This window comes from Dunckerocampus dactyliophorus, chromosome 8 (genome assembly GCF_027744805.1).
Source record: "Dunckerocampus dactyliophorus isolate RoL2022-P2 chromosome 8, RoL_Ddac_1.1, whole genome shotgun sequence".
In the NCBI taxonomy this organism is placed as follows: domain Eukaryota; kingdom Metazoa; phylum Chordata; class Actinopteri; order Syngnathiformes; family Syngnathidae; genus Dunckerocampus; species Dunckerocampus dactyliophorus.
Window position 1 is genome coordinate 15,175,588 of NC_072826.1, and position 17,645 is coordinate 15,193,232.

Here is a 17,645-nt window from a genome sequence, read left to right on the forward strand (position 1 = left end):
AGCAAACCCGCTTCCACACTTATTTACATTTCCATCTCCACTACATTCAACTCCATCATATCATTACATCAACTCAAGAAAACTGGCCTGAGAAAAGTGCAAAGTAATTAAATTCAAAATAAAAATAACATTTTAAAGCGTGTTAAACATCCCGCACTAATGTACTACAGTAATTGTATTGAGAACACAATTTTTTTCTTCATGATTCGTAATCTTCAACTCTCACGTGAACCAGACTCCTGCTCCGGTTGTACAAGGACCGAACGGCACACAGTAGCGTGTCACGAACCCCGTATTCCCTGAGTAACCCCCCACAGGACACTGAAGAAAAACACGACAAAGGAGTCGAAAGTTAATGTTGAAGTGCAGCCAAAACCTGCTTATTTTTTGCAGTGTTCAATCACCGCGACACCAGAGAAAACATGTAAAAAAAAATAACTGTACAATGTTAAGTTCATGAAAAATAGTGGCAAATGAAACCTTGCACCCACAAAACATTCACATCAGTGATAACAATCATGATGATTGGACACCACACGAATTTTGGATATCAATTCAATACATAATTAACTTAATAACCGTTTGTTATCGTGGAGCAATTTGGCTACATTACTCCATTACTACTATTTGCTTTGCAGCTGGTGTGTGTTAGAAGCACAACAGAAGGTGTTTAAGGCACGTCCCACGCTAATTAACGCGTGTAATGGTGAACGGCACAAAAGGTAACAATCACTATTGGATTTCCAAATTTCCTGTACTTTGTCAATGTAATCTGTGTAGCAGAAAATGCATGTGTATTTTGCAAACAGCATATCAAGCCAAGGCAAGACGAGTGTATTTATAGAGAACAATTCGTACACAAGGTCACTGAAAGTGCCAAAAAAAATTCAGCAAACCACAGTGAGTGTCATTATCCACAAATGACGAAAACATGGAACAGTGATGAACCTTCCCGGGAGCCAAACAAAATGACCCCAAGAGCGCAGCGACTACTCATCCAAGAGGTCACAAAAGACTGCATCCAAAGAACTGCAGGCCTCACTTGCTTCAGTTAAGGTCAGTGTTCATGACTCCACCATAAGAAAGACACTGGGTAAAAACGGCCTGCATGGCAGACATCCACTGTTGAACAAAAAGAACCTTATCATCTCAATTTTGCCAGAAATCATCCTGCTGATCCCCAAGACCTTTGGGAAAATACTCTGTGGTCTGATGAGACAAAAGTTCAACTTTTTGGAAGGTGTGTGTCCCATTACATCTGGCGTAAAAGTAATGCCAAATTTCAGAAACAGAACATCATACCAACAGTAAAATGTGGTGGTGGTAGTGTGATGGTCTGGGGCTGTTTTGCTGCTTCAGAACCTGGAAGACTTGCTGTGATAAATTAAACCATGAAATCTGTTGTCTACCACAAAAAGAAGAATGTCCGGCCTTCTGTTCGTGAAACAAACTTGGGTTCTGCAGCAGGACAATGATCCAAAACACACCAGCACACCTCTGAATGTCTGATGGCCTAGTCAAAGCCCTGACCTGCATCCTATTGAGATGCTGTGGCATGACATGAAAAAGGCGCTTCATGCTGGAAAACCCTCCAATGTGGCTGAATTACAACAATTCTGCAAAGATGAGTGGGCCAAAATTCCTCCACAGCGCTGGAAGAGACTCATTGCAAGTTATCACAAACGCTTGATGGCAGTTGTTGCTGCTACGGGGGGCCCAACCAGTTATTATTAGGTTTAAGGGGCAATCATTTTTTCACACAGGGCCATGTAGGTTTGTTTTTTTCTCTCTCTTAACAATAAAAAGATTCATTTAAAAACTGCATTTTGTGTTCAGTTCGGTTGTCATTGACTAATATTTACATTTGTTTTATGATCTGAAATATTTTAGTGCGACAAACAATAAGAAAAAAAATAAGAAATCAGGAAGGGGCAACCACTTTTTCACACCACCGTATGCACAAAACCATACTTTAAAAGTCAATAGTGTGAAAAGTGATATTTCTTGATAAGATAAAGACCGGAAGTATAACGTTTCAAATGTTTGAGACACACTGACATCCCAATAAAACAAGCTGCCGCTGCTCTGTTTTCACTTTAATCCAGTGAGGTCAAATAGTCGCGTTTTGACGAGGCCTGAGCTTACGAGCACATACATTCAGGAAGTGAAAGGAGCTCCTCATCCTTGCATTTTTCACCCAAAAATCCCCACAAAGACAAATATCCTTACAATAAAAGGTGAGAAGTCAAGGGTGGTGCCGCACAAAGACAGAAAGACAACAGAGCGCGCACACACACACCAGCTTGTGTGCATAGGTAAACAAGGCGGCCCTATAAATTTAAATAGCTGTCAATGGAGCTGGAATTCCTTCACTCTCACTCTGTCAGAAGTGAGTGCGAGTGTGTGTGTCTCCACTCCAGCAGGTGCTGCTGGTGCCTTAACTTGAAGGCAGCCTGACGTGGGGTCTTTTTCTATCTGCCACCATCATCACTCAATTCACTGCCTGATGCACCTCCACCCATCCCGTTAGAAGGTCATCCTTCATCGCATTGAAGCCCACGGCTACATCACTGCACCTTCAGTCTATCAACAACATCATCTGTAGCCGCTCCAGGTAAGACCACACTGGTTTACTTGTGTTCAGTCAAATTGCAAAGATTTGTGGTGATCCACAAAAAAATCCTTTCAACTTCCAGCAGATATTATTAAATATTAGATATGATTTCTTTCCCTGCAATATTTTATTTTAATTGCGTGGGGTGTCCAAAGTGCAAACTGGGGGCAATTTGTGGCCTGCAGCTGTTTTTTTAATGGCCCTTGGCACATTTAAAAAATAAAATGACACAGGGAAACAAAAAAAAACAAGAAAATATGTGAGAAAAGAGCAGTGATTTTACAAGAATAACGTCAAAATATTAGGAGAATGAAGTTAGAACAGTAAGAGATAAAAGTGGTAATCTTACGAGAAAAAAAGTCATAATAGTATGAGGAAAAAAATTATTTTAGAAGCATCAAGTTGAAACATGAAAGAAAAAAAAGGACGTTACTTTTTAAAAAGTCGTAATATCATTTGAAAAAAACAAAACAAATATTAGCAAAAATGCCGTTTTATAATAAAGTCAAAATATTTTGGGATAAAGTCACAAAATTACAAAAAAAAAAAAAGATTCACAATAATAAAGTTGAATTATTTGTAAAAAAAAAAAAAAAATGCAAAAAAAAAATTGTAAAAAAAGTCTATTGTAAGGAGAAAACGTTAATATAAATATTACGCTTTGTCACCTATAACATAAAACTTCAGATGGACTACTAGTGACTACTTAGCATATCTACATGGATTGGTTTGCATTAGAGATGCTCCAATCAGGGTTTTATGCTGCCGATACCGATCATCCATGATATCCACCTTAGACCGCCGACTTCCACGCACACACGTCTACATTAGCCGCCGCCAGACCGATGATCACATCGCGAGCTTCAAAAACTCATCACACCCTGCCCCCCAAATGCCACACCAAACTAAAGGTTTTTAACACGCCAGACATTTTTCGTGCAGGGTGCAAAACTTACATCACTCTCACAATGACAGGTAAGTCCCAGGCTTTGTGAAAGGGAAGTGGGCGAGAGACGGTCACTATAGGCTGGATGCTGCAATGGGGGCGGAGCTGATCGGTGCTACAAAGCGAGTATCGGCACATGCCGATACCGTGCTTTTTCACGGAAATCGTCCGATCGGAGCACGCCTAGTTTGCATAATATAAATATAAAACATCAAAGTGGACACCCGCATTTGTGGAAAAAGTTTGGGCCCCCCTGGTTGTATGTTCGACATACAGTATTTTTTGTTTGTTTAGTTTCAGTGTTGGTTGCTAGGCAGAGTTCAAAGGACTCAATCATAAAGGCCCATACGACAATAAAAACATTGCAATGCCTGCTCTGTATTAAATATACCGTACAGTAAAGTATCTGCAGAGTTGCTGTTTATTTGAATCATTTTATAAGGCTTTCATAATCTGGACTATTTAACTTAAAATCACCTGCCTTTTGTTGTTAGCGTAGTTTTTAGCATTAGCTTCGAAGTCCACTGACAGCTTGTACCGTCGTTGTTGTCTTCTTGAGGGTTTCTGTTTGTCCAGAGTCTATTTGGAATTTGACAAAAATCCATCATAATTGAAGAGGAAAATGCCATTTTTGGCCCATGCTGGTCTCTCAAGTCCTGTTTGAAACACAAAATAAAAACTGTGACTTCTATTCTGCAAACACCGATGACGATTTTTCCGCACGGTGACTTTCCACAAGTAGACCAAAAGACGCCTGGCTGGACACACTCAAACCACACACACTTTTTGTTGGATGTTTGGTTCACTTTGGGGAAGATTTTTTTCTTTTGTCATTTGTACTCATTAACTTTCATCTAAACACTCTGCTGTCACACTCCTACACTGATGAAGAATGATGGGTTCATTTTAAGCTAGAGATCTGTAACTCTGATTTCAACAGAACCTCTTGTGAGGCCTTTTTGTTGCCGCTTTAAGTCCAAAGCCTGCAGGTAACTTGCTGTCCGTCAAAGAAGCGAGAAATCCAATTACACAGCTGCAGTCCTCACATCGTCACTGTCTTCCCGCTCAAAAGGATCACGTATGTGGAAGAAATGCGGTTCCCATGGCCTGATGCCGCCGTCTTCCGTCACTGTCAAAAGGCTGACTTTGCTGAGCAAATGGACTGAACGCTAATGCTCCTGAAATGAATATCAGCTTCTTGACCAAACTCATTTAGAGATCAGTCAGGGACTTAATCCGTCTTCCCCCCAAAGTGTTTGTGTCTTTTTCCTGTGCCCCCTCTTGCTTTTAGAAGAAGGTAATATGGCTAAATTTGCTATGCTAATGGGCTTAGCGCAAGCTGTTACAGAGCAGAGTTGACACGCAGCAGAGAAAGCTTTAAGTGTGGCTTAGACGGGACACTGCAGATGAAAGGAAGACTGAGCAGGAGGGAGGACGACGAGGGGGGAATCTTTTTTTAAGCATGTTTGGGGCAATAACTTCATTTTAAGTTCACCAATGAGAAACACTTCCTTATGATACCATGGCTCACAAACAACGGAATTTCATCACAAATCATCCACAATCCTTATGTGAAACATGAACACATATTTCTTTCCCTTTTCTGTGTGTTCTAAAGACAGAAAACGGGTTAGCATGAGGGAGCTAACAATGAACAATCACGGGACACACCTATTTTGACGATAAAGCCCTAAAAAAAAAAAAAAAAAATGCCATCAATGTTCAGTTTACATAACTGACCTGCATATTAACCAAGCTTCTGCGATATTGTTATTGTAGCAGCTAACACACAGAACTATATTTTTCTGGCAGAGTAACACAACACCTCGCGAGTCTCAGCGTTACTCCCAACGCCTCAAGCCACAGCCAAGCGGTAACCTACCGAGTGCAGCTGCTACTGTGCTGTTTGGGAGTTTTGAAAAGTTAACGCTAGGTTCTTAATCATGCCTCGCTGTGTATGGTAGAAAATTGTGGCAATAAGCCAAAAAGTTGGCCAACTTTAAGATTCCGCACGCTACCAACTAAACAATGGGACAGACTTGAAGAGTGGATACTGTTGGCTCTCAACGTCAGTACGAACACTCAACAAGATGCTCGTTTGCTGCCAGCATTTTTTACCTGAGGACTATGTTGAATTTACCATCTCAACGGGGAGCCCAAGTCTTGTGCTGAAAGACACAGCCATCCCAATGAGAGCGGAGTAAGTGAGTGACTGTTTTCATGACACTGTTATCCATGATACATTTAGCACTAGTGCTAATGGGGGCAAGGGGGTGTCTTACCTGATAACCTGTAGCTCATCCTCCATATATTCAGGTTTATAATATCAAGTTCTGGTTCCTCATTTGTCCAAAAGTAGTCTTTGGTGGCGGCGGGACTCTCACAAAGTCTGCCATGATCAGTAAGAGTAAACAGACATGCTCTTTCTATGCTGCTGTTGTTGACGGAAGTAGCGTTACCTCCTACTGGCTATGTGAAATCAATAGGAAAGAAAACAGCCAAATACATTTGGACCGCCACAAATACATTTCACCCTCGCTCATTAACACATCTTTGTCGCTATACGTTTAGCGAGGAATCAGACCCACCTCGATACTTTTATTCCAAATCTTTTGAAGAGCCTTTTGGCGCCATGAAAGCATGTTGCTCTTCTCAAGGGTCGCGCTTCTGCAAATGCGACATGGCCGATGGTGCAAATTTGCCGTTGATGTCGTTACGTCATACCCCATTCCTCCTGCACTGGGAGACACTGAATTTTCAAAATAAAATGAACAGATATGACCTCTGACCACAACGCAAACATCTTAGGGTGATCATGCTTTAAAATGAGTAGAGTTCTTCGATGTTTCACCCCAGCTTCCTGCAGCATTTCGAATCTAAACATCACACTATAGCATTATTTTATTGATATTAAACATCACAGACTGAAGAAGAACCAAAAGTAAAATGACTGACAAGTGAAAAAGATGTTGGTGTCACTGGCAATTCTGCATTAGGGGTAAGGGGCCAGTACCCCACTACATGAGATGAGCTTTTTGTATTAGTTTTTTTTCCCAATATGTATGGTGTTTCTAACAGAGCGATGATGTGATAGAATTGTGTGCATTTTCGTGCATGCATGACTGGCATATGCCATTTTTTTCATTGGGCTAAGGCCCCTATGAAGTCTGTCTAGCAAAAGGTGGCCATGCAAACATTTTAGTTGCATCTTTTTCATTTCATTCCAGTTGTGAATGATTCATTGCAATACTGCAGTGGTTGGTGACCGTCTCCAGGTAAAAACCTAAACATTTTTTGATCTGAAGTTTGATGGGCGGTGTTGGTCATTTCCTAATCTTTTATTGGGGCTTTAATTTCTTGAAGATATGGACAAACAGAGCACATGTGTGCTCTGTATAGAAGATTTCTTTACAGCTGATAAGCTTCTGCATATGCCACCTGTGTGGGCTACACATCACGTCTGGTGCCACATCCGAGTTCCCCGTGAGATTACAACACTTGTGCTGACGTCCATAAAAGCACACTTACGATGGTGATCATAAAAAAAAAGGAGAAAAAAAAACAGGCCATGGGCAGATGAAGTAAAGTGTTCCAGCACATTATCAGACTTTGGTTTTGATTAAAACCTCCAGCTGACAGTGGAGCCAGTGGCCGTGGTGACGGCACCTTAAAAGCTGAGGCTGAAGAGCGCCTCAATATCAGTCAACTGCCCTGAGACGGTGGCCATTCTGGATCACTGACCCACAAATTTAAGACTCAGACAAATCCAGGTTGCACTGTGTGGGTTTTAACCCTGTCCTGGGTCAGCCCCCTACCCCAATACCTCATCATCCTTAAAGCAGCTCATCAGTTTGCGTCCAGCCTGAAGGTTCTGATGGAGCTCCTCACAGGACTACATGCTTTGCTTGCCACCAGAATGGCTCTTATTTAGGAATATTTATCTTTACAATATACTCACACAGGTGGGGAAGGTCCTGAGATCGCAGAGATTCTTTAACGTTTCATTCAAGGACCGAAAACGACGCTCGAGGATCTTTTGTAAGTTTTATAAAAATATGGGGTTTTAAATTCTCTGTTAAAAAGTAGGGCTGTTTTTGTGATCTTATGACAAGAACAAAAATGGTAAAAATGCTGAGAAAATGAGTTAAGGTGACTATACAGTACTGTATATCTTTTTATATTTGTAATAGAAAAATGTATACATATTAAATAATAAATACATAATATTACAGGTATGTATTATTACACCTACCTTATTCACTTTATAGTTTAGTTCAGCTCAGTTGATAAATACAAAAATTAAAAAGACTGATAGCATTCACGGCATAACATCATAGAATTGTAGACATAGCTATGAAAGTTAAAATAAAAAAAAACACAAAGTAGAAAAACACAATGATTAATAAATTATGTGTATTGGCATGGATATATTGGATAATGTAAATATATTAATAAATATATATATAAATATAATATAATAAATATAATAATATATTAACTGTTTTGTAAATAGTCGAATTGTTTGCTTGTTGTATTATTATTTTAGTATATTTAATTTGGTCTTTTTTTCCTTTGTCATGGAGCATAGCACTTACTGAGTGTTCAATAGAACTGTGCCGCTTTCATTCTTATACCAAACACCAGTACGCCAGTAGGGGCCATATTTGCACGGATGTTTTACTTTGTCTCTGTTCCATTCACAGGTGTCCGTTATGTCAAATTCCATTGGAGGTTTAGCGGAAGTCAGTGTTTACGGATCCCGGATCGGAATCCCAGAAGATTCCCTCACCATCCTCGAGCGAAACAGGGATTGTGGTGAACCCTGGGACGCGGTGGAGGCCAAGCCAGGCAGCATGTCAAGCCTTTACCTGCCCTGCTTCGACATGCTGGCCACAGAGGACGCCGCCTGGCTCGTCAAGGTGTCCGAGGGCTCGAACATGTCTCGAATGGAGGCGTCCCGAGAGGAGCCGGAGCAGTGCCCGGTCATTGACAGCCAGGAGCAGGGACTCTCACCGGGGTTGGAGGGCCCCGAGGCGGAGCGGTCCCTAGAGCAGGTGCAGAGCATGGTGGTGGGCGAGGTGCTGAAGGACATCGAGACGGCTTGTAAGCTGCTCAACATCACGCCAGGTAGATGCGCACTCTAACTGAATAAGAAACTAAGAGTCCAAAAATATTTCACTGCTTATTTGCTGGAAAAGGCCATATTGATTCTGTGATATTTACTGTAAGCTTCAGAAACTTAGTCCCAAAACCAACATGGCTCATTCTGGATGACAGATCTCCTCCATCATATCCTTACTCATGCAAAGCACCAGGATGTGTTTAATCCTAACCTTTGCATCAGTATTGTCGGGTCGTGACGGCCAAGGCTTCTTAGCTGCCGGTAGAACGTGTATGCACAGTCTCCTGGGCGAGGTCGCCTCCCGCTTGGAGAGCAAACACTCAACTCACGCTTGTATAAGCTGTCATAAAGCAGCCATCATAAAAGCCTGTTGACTTTGAGTGTGCAGGACATCGATCATGTAGCCAGAAAAAGTGACGGGAATGATCTGAAAAGATGGATGTTTTCTGACATAAAACAGCTTTTTCAGCTGCCACATTCTCACAGTGTCCACATCTACCTCCAACAAGTGTGAACACTTTTAGTTAGCAGGATGATGCCACAACTGACAACTGATTTCCATGAAACTTTGTGGCGGGTTAGCACAACTGGCAAGCAAAAACCTGTTACATTGTGGTGCCAGTCCAGATAAAAATGGATAAGTGTAAGTGTGGGTAAGTGTAATCTTTTTGGAAAATAGCCTGCTAGCCACATATAGACTGCAGTTTTCTGCAATCTATTAGTGGTGGGTCATATAATTTGTCTGTGACTCATTTGCATGTACAGTGCAACCTTGGTTAGCATACGCCTTGGTTAGTGTGTTTTTTTTTGGTTAACATTGAAAATGTATGCCAAAATTTTGCCTTGGTTTGCGTACAATACTGTGCACATCTTGTTATTAATACACTGTGTGAGTCCAACTGTATTTTTATCACAAAACATCCTTGGTAGCAGTCTGTTACCTTGCTACAACATGAAAACAGGAAGTCTGCTCCGTCACCCATCTACGTCATCAGCGATTGACTCTGCAGTTCTTTTCTAACAAACAGAGTTACACCACAAGTCTCAAAAATGTTAACACAAAACACGTTTTATGGTTTTACATGCATAAAACTATTCTAAAACCATATACATGCCGAATGAAAGGGATAAATGAACATTTAAGGTTACTTTTACCTTCCATGAAAACGTGTTGACAGATTGACAAAGACACAATGTGGCAGCGAGATCAAAACGGACACCACCTTCGTGTTTTGCCATGAGTTATTTCTTGAATTCAGTCGTGTTTCTCACCTCCTTTATCAAGATGCTGGCACCTGCAACTTTCTTTGGCTCCATTTTGGGTTATTTTGCAGCCATGATCAAAAGAAAAGCAGAGGCTTGAGGTGAGAAACACAATAAGCAAGAAATGTCTGTGATCTTGCTGCCACATTGTGTCTTTGCCAACAACACGCCTTCAGTGAAGGTAAAAGTAACCGTAAATGTTCATTTCTCCTCTCGCATCTTCTTCTGCGACGGAGCGTTGCGGCCATTTGTTTACTTGTGTGTTCCGCAGCGGAAGAAGATGTGAGCGTCTTCATCACATACACAAGGATGCACAGGCGACAGTGCGCAGGGATACGGCGGGAGACAAATGTAACGCCGAGCGATTTGTGAGGTCTGATTTTTTTGAGGAGGCACGTTTTTGATGCAAATGTATTATTAATCTTTTGAACGCATTTTGTTTTGAGAAGCCAATCTCTTTACTTAAATGGCCCCAGCAACCTAGCGGAGCTACGTTCCTCGCCATGGATCTCCAACCAGAACTGGACTCACGGGATGTCTTACAACTTCATGTCAAAAAAATCCGAACTATCCCTTTAAGGCTCCCAATTTTGCCAGAAAACAGCTTGATGATTGCCGCACGGTGGCCGAGTGGTTAGCATGTTGGCCATACACCCAGGAGATCTGAAAGACCTGGGTTCAAATCTCCGTTTGGGCATCTCTGTGTGGAGTTTGCATGTTCTCCCCGTGCGTGCGTCGGCTTTCTTCGGGTACTCCGGTTTCCTCCCACATTCCAAAAACATGCATGTTTTGGTTAATTGGAGACTCTAAATTGTCCATAGGTATGAATGTGAGTGTGAATGGTTGTTTGTCTATATGTGCCCTGCGATTGGCTAGCGACCAGTCCAGGGTGTACCCCGCCTCTCGCCCGAAGTCAGCTGGGATAGGCTATGGCAGACCCTCAACCCTCGTGAGGATAAGCGGCATAGAAATGGATGGATGGACATCTTGATGATCCCCAAGATCTTTTGTCTGACGAGACAAACGTTGAACTTTTTGGAAGGGGTGTGTCCCATTACATTTGACGTATTTCAGAAAAAGAACATCATACCAACAGTAAGATATGGTGGTGGTAGTGTGATGGTCTGGGGATGTTTTGCTGCTTCAGGAAGACTTGCTGTGATAAATGGAACCATGAATTCTGCTGTCTACCAAAAAATCCCGAAGGAGAATGCCCGGCCATCTGTTTGTGACCTCAAGCTGAAACCAACTTGGGTTCTGCAGCAGGACAATGAAGACTTTGGAGTGGCCTAGTCAAAGTCCTGACCTGAATCCCATTGAGATGCTGTGGCTTGACCTTAAAAGGCGGTTCATGCTTGAAAACCTTCCAATGTGGCTGAATGACAACAATTCTGCAAAGATGAGTGGGCCAAAATTCTTCCACAGCACTGTAAGAGACTCATTGCAAGTTATCGCAAACGCTTGATTGCAGTTGTTGCTAACCAGTAACCAACCCATAACCCAACCAGTTATTAGCTTTAGGGGGCAATCACTTTTTCACACAGGGCCATTTAGGTTTGGACTTTTTTTGTCCCTTAGTAATAAAAAGTGTCATTTCAAAACTGCGTTTTGTGTTCAGTTGTGTTGTCATTAACTAATATGAAATTAGTTTGATGATCTGAAACATTTAAGAGTGAGTAGAAATTAGGAAGGGGGCAAATACTTTTCACACCACTGTATAAGCATTTCACATTGTTTTATGCATGTAAAACTATAATTGTAAAACTATTAAAATGTGTTTTACATTAACATTTTTGGCTCTCTGGAATGGATTAATTGGATTGACATGATTTATTATGGGAAAAATTGATCCAGTTAGCATACGTTTCGGTTAGAGTCAGACCTTCTGGAATGGATTAACGCTGCTAACCAAGGTTCCACTGTAATTGTAATAGTCGGACAGAGAAATAATGTTGTGTGAGACAAAAAGTGAGTAAAAACATGGCAAAGAAGACACAGCAGCACTTGGTGCTCTTTGAGCAGAGCAATACGTGCTTTCGTGTCAGTCTTTTCACTACATTTGTGGCTAGTCGCTTTTTCCAATAAGATCTACAGCAGCGCTCACCAACGTGGTGCCCGCGGGCACCAGGTAGCCCCCCCACGACTACATGAGGTGCCCGCAAGCCTGCTTTTCATTCAGGTTTTCAGTTAATAATGAAAGAACAATAGATGTCTAAATTGTCCAAAGGTATGTTTGTCTGTGCCTTACGATTGACTGGCAACCAGTCCAGGGTGTACTTTGCCTCTCGCCAAAATGTCAGCTGGGATATGCTCCAGCATACCCCTGGCGGACAAGTGGCATACAAAATGGACGGATGAACAGTTTAGCCGTGACGGAGGTCTGCTAAGTGCTCATCTAGTCCTTCTATTTCTTCTCAGACCCGATGGACTGGAACACGGCCAACGTACAGAAGTGGCTGCTTTGGACCGAGCACCTGTACAGGCTACCCCATGCAGGGAAGGCCTTCCAAGAGCTGATGGGACGGGACCTTTGTGCCATGAGCGAGGAGGACTTCCGCCAGCGCTCTCCGCAGTGCGGAGACACATTGCATGCACACTTGGACATTTGGAAGTCTGGTGAGGAGCTTAACAAAGTGCCGTGTCAGCATCACAGTGAGGTTTGTCTAAAAGCAGCTTTTTTTCTCTCTGTAGCTGCCTGGATGAAGGAAAGGTGCACAGTTGGAGACAGCAAAAGTCCTGGTAGGGTAACCCTTAACCCTAACCCTTTTAGCACACAAACAATAGCCATAGCCGTAGCATGAGCCCCTCAATCTGTGGACAAGCGTCAATAAAACATGAAGCGTTTTTTTTTTTGTTTTCAATCTGTTATGTACAGGCACTGATGAGCTATGGTCTGAGGCTGATTCCTCTTGTTCGGGTCAACCGATTCACTTGTGGCAGTTCCTCCGAGAACTTTTGCTCAAACCTCACAACTACGGACGCTGCATCCGCTGGCTCAACAAAGAAAAAGGTACTCCTAGATGATATTCCGATATGAACTATATTAAGGAAAAGTGGAAATAACATCAAACACTTTGTAACACGTAAGGACAAAATAACATATGTACGTAATAAAAACAAATACATAAAACCAAGACTCGTATGCTTAATAGGGATGAGCGATATGGCCTAAAATCCACACTGCGATACATATTGCAGCCTTTTGCGATCAGGATATATATCACAAGATACTCTGTGGCATATAAATTATAATGGAACCATTTCAAAGCAGGTTACAGATTACAAAAGTTCCTCCCTTGGCTTCTGACGTAGGCGTTAACGTATCATTTTTGGTGATCTGTGTAGCTGTTGTATTACTCTCTCTGGACCAGGGGTGTCCAAAGTGCAGCCCGGGGGCCCGCAGCTTGTTTTTTATTTGCCTGCGGGACATTGTAGGAATAAAATTAAACCAAAAAACCCATCAAAAATAGAGCGAAAAAGCAAAATGTACATTTCTATACTAATAATGATACTGATAACTAATAAAAATGTCTTTAAACATATAACTTTTTTTTTTTAGCCTTTTCACAAAATTAAAAAAATACATAAAAATATAAAGTTCTCTCTCTTAGCTTAGCTATTCCTCAACCTGTTTTAATGATAAAAATAGTAAGAAATGTTGTTTATTTGCAGCCACGCAGGGTAGATTACTGACTTAGAAGTATGGTTCTGCACGTACTTTAGCCGCGCTACATTATGACTTGCCGCAGCTTGTCGCTGTCAGTTTTGCAAGACACGGTTAGGTTGCGTCACCAACGTGCATTATCGCGATAGAATTAAAATCTCTATCGTAGGCCAAATTGATATTGTTTCTATCATATATCATTTATATTGTCCATTCCTAATGCTGATATAATCAATTTTATTGACTCCCACAATTCAAGTTTTAACAATTGAATAAAATTCAAAATGTATTGTCGTTTATATTGAATAGTTTAATCATTTTAATTGAAACAAAATTGTACATTTAAAATTTTGCCCATCACCCACAATCGTTATGTGAGACATGAACACACACGTCTTTCTCTTTTCTGTGCGTTCTAAAGCTATAAAAAACAGATAAAAAGAGACAGCTACTGTACGTAATGGGACACACCCAAGCCGCCTACAAAGACCGCATTTAAAAAAAACTCCAGCAAGGTTTTATGGTTTTCTATACATGCTGTAACCATGTAGTAACAGGTACATTCATGGTAACATGTAATACTTAGTATTTTGTCGTATTTTGGTCCTTTTAAGCATTACCAGAACTTCTTTCCTGGGCACATTGATTTCACATAGCAACAAACAGTACAAACGAACGTCTACACCTAGCATTAACTTTTCCACACTCAAAAATAAGAACACATCAGCAGCTCCAATATGTAGTTTTCCCCTTCGGTAGTCGCCAGTAACGTAGTCCGATCGGCGTAAAAATGTTAATAATAACAATGTCTCTGTAGCTTGGTTAATATGCACATCACATTATATGTAAATGGAGCGTTGTTGGCACTTTTCAGAGTTTTTTTCAGAAGGCTTCATAGGCGGAGTGAGTGTTTCCCATTACGTCCATTTTTAGCTGTGTGTTTTTAGCTGTTTTTACATATTTAGACCGTACAGAAAAGAGAAAGACATATGTGCTCATGTCTCATATAAGGATTGTGGATGATGGGCAAAATAAATAAAAAAAAGTGCAGTTTTCCTTTAACTTTCAAAAATGTAAACAAAAAGAATTAAATAAGTATGTATGTATGTACTGTATGTACAGTTTAAAAACAACATTTTGATTTTACATCTAAATTATTACATTACAATGATTTACACCCAATAAAATTAGACTATTTATGAATAATATGAATAATCAATATACAGTATTTCCATGTTTGAAAATGAATACTGAAAACTTCTGAAACAAATGTAATTGCATTAAAATGTATTTTATGTGAATAGAGTATTTGAACAAAAGGAAGTCTAGGGGGTGAGGAGTTCCTTAAGGTATTGGGGGGCATGTTTCTAATGCATGTTTCTGTGATCGCATCCAGGTATTTTTAAAATCGAGGACTCGGCTCATGTGGCAAGGCTGTGGGGGCTGAGGAAGAACCGTCCCGCTATGAACTATGACAAGCTAAGCCGCTCCATACGTCAGTACTACAAGAAGGGCATCATTCGCAAGCCGGACGTCTCTCAGAGGCTGGTGTACCAGTTTGTGCACCCGGTATGAAGAGCAATACATGCAAAAAGCCACTCAAAAAAAAAAAAAAGACTCCTGGAGGTGACCTCTGGCCAAAAAAGGTCGGACAAAGTATGCAAATCGTTTTCCACTGCCAACACAATGTTGTTCACCACAGCCACTAAATATACTGTACATTGACTACATTGTCTATAGCGCAATATGCCTGTTTCTTTGTTTTTACAAAGTGATTTTCTATATTTTTCTAATGAAACACGTCTTAAAAATACAACAGGAAGTGAACATATAAGGACAAAGGACAAGAGCGAAAGACAAAACAGGACAGAAATACAAGGTTGCCCACCCTGTAGAAACAAAGGGAGGAAAATACAGTTGGATTTACTTTGACATGAATAATAGAAATTGAAAATAAGACGACAAAGGGTTGGTTCCCTCACCAGGTTAAAACATCTTTTACTTCATGTGTACAGTCATCCCTCGCTACATCGCTGTTTGAAGATTGCTCGCTCACTCAATCGTGGTTTTTGAAAAATGTATTGATAAATGATCACTGTTTTGTGGTTGGTTATGGCCTATTAGTCAAAAAAATATTGAAAGCCAAGTCATAAAGTGGTGTGAAAAAGTGTTCCTTTGTCACACCTAAATGTTTCAGATCATCAAGCAAATTTAAATATTAGTCAATGACAGCACAACTGAACACAAAATGCAGTTTTTAAATACAACCTATAATTATTATTATTTATTATTAATGTCCACCAAGGCCGCACGGTGGTCTAGTGGTTAGCATGTTGACCAAGACCTGGGTTTGATTCTCCCCTGGGCATTTCTGTGTGGAGTTTGCATGTTCTCCCTGTGTGTGTGGGGGTTTTCTCCGGGTACTCCAGTTTCCTCCCACATTCCAAAAACATGCATGTTAGGTTAATTGGCGACTCTAAATTGTCCATAGTATGTAAGTGTGAATGGTTGTTCGTCTATATGTGCCCTGCGATTGGCTGCCGACCAGTCCAGGTTTTACCCCGCCTGTCGCCCGAAATCAGGCTCCAGCATGCCCCCGCGACCCTAATGAGGAAAAGCGGTATAGAAAATGGATGGATGGATAGAAGTCCACCTATGAATGGCTGAAGAAAAACAAAATGATGACTTTGGAGTGGCCTAGTCAAAGTCCTGACCTGAATCCTATTGAGATGCTGTGGCATGCGGTTCATGCTGAAAACCCTCCAATGTGGCTGAATTACCACAATTCTGCAAAGATGAGTGGACTAAAATTCCTCCACAGCGCTGTAAGAGACTCATTGCAAGTTATGGCAAACGTTTGATTACAGTTGTTGCTGCTAAGGGGGGCCCAACCAGTTATTAGGTTTAGGGGGCAATCACTTTTTCCACAAAGGGCCTTGCAGGTTTGGATTTTTTTTTTCTCCCTTAATAATAAAAAGTGTCATTTAAAAACTGCATTTTGTGCTCAGTTGTGTTGTCATTGACTAATATTTAAATTTGTTTGATGAACTGAAACATTTAAGTGTGACAAACATGCAAAAAAAGTAAATCAGAAAGGGGGCAAACATGCACCTCTTTATGTAGTATTCTGGTCACTAGGCGTCAGTAATAGGGGTGTTATCGCAAGATCTCATGTCACAAGATGTCATGAGACTAAAACATGACAAGATTTGATGTTTTGAAAAAAAAATTTTCTCGTGGGCACTAGGCCTGGGACGATAATAAATTCATTAATTTATCACACAATAAATGAAAATGAACTCCATAATTTTGCCAACCTCAATACATTGCCGTGTGCATGTATGCCTGTTTTCCTTACCTCCTGCCTGCATGAAGAGAGTTCACTTATTGGTTTCAGCACCTTGGCGCCTTTGTTCCATAGAACAACAGCATGAACGGAGTTTTGTCAGTCTTTGTCTCAGTGGGTGGAGGCGGGGCCGGTAGTATACACACAGAGTGCAGAAGAGTGTAACGTAGTAGAAATTAAATGAGTAAATTGCAATATATTGTAATATATTTTTTGTTTTTCATTGTACCTTTCTTAAAAGTAATGTAATGTCCTGGGATCGTTCAAATTTTTAAATTTCAATCCCGAGTTTCCATGCCTTGTCCGATGACCGGAAGAAATAGCCACAAACGCCAACGAAAAAGAAGCGGCTACAATGTTTGCCTTAACTTAATAAAAAAAATTTTAAAAAAGAGTGATTGGCTCAGTGCAATATTTGCAACACAATGATATCAAGCAAAGGAGGGTGCATGACAAACAAGATTAAAAAACTCCAGATTCATGGTGTACAAATAATGGAGCCCTACATTGAGCTTCCGCTACGCAGTCCGAATCAGGGAGGTCACACAATAAGTGACGTCTGTCTCATGCCAATGTCCAGAAGATTTCAGGATGCCTCTTGATGTTGTGGAAGTTTGGTCAAAATAAAGGACGGGAGCCACGGCTGCTGGATGCAAATTTATTCATGTTCAGAGCGAGTCTCTAAATAAG

At 40.9% G+C, this 17,645-nt stretch overlaps 1 protein-coding gene across 3 annotated transcripts; it reads left to right on the forward strand.

The window, feature by feature from the left end:
- Positions 1–2,384: 2,384 nt before the first annotated feature.
- LOC129186629 (SAM pointed domain-containing Ets transcription factor) lies at positions 2,385–17,579 on the forward strand. 3 transcript variants are annotated; one of them, XM_054785064.1, is made up of 7 exons: positions 2,385–2,614; positions 7,523–7,598; positions 8,264–8,687; positions 12,364–12,561; positions 12,637–12,684; positions 12,821–12,955; positions 15,006–17,579. In XM_054785064.1, exons 3-7 carry the CDS (start codon positions 8,273–8,275, stop codon positions 15,182–15,184), a joined length of 975 nt encoding a protein of 324 aa, XP_054641039.1. In that variant the 5' UTR covers positions 2,385–2,614; positions 7,523–7,598; positions 8,264–8,272; the 3' UTR covers positions 15,185–17,579. The 3 variants fall into 3 exon arrangements, with proteins under 3 accessions (XP_054641039.1, XP_054641038.1, XP_054641037.1); XM_054785063.1 differs by lacking the exon at positions 7,523–7,598; XM_054785062.1 differs by lacking the exon at positions 2,385–2,614 and having other exon boundaries at positions 7,142–7,598.
- The last annotated feature ends 66 nt before the right edge of the window (positions 17,580–17,645 follow it).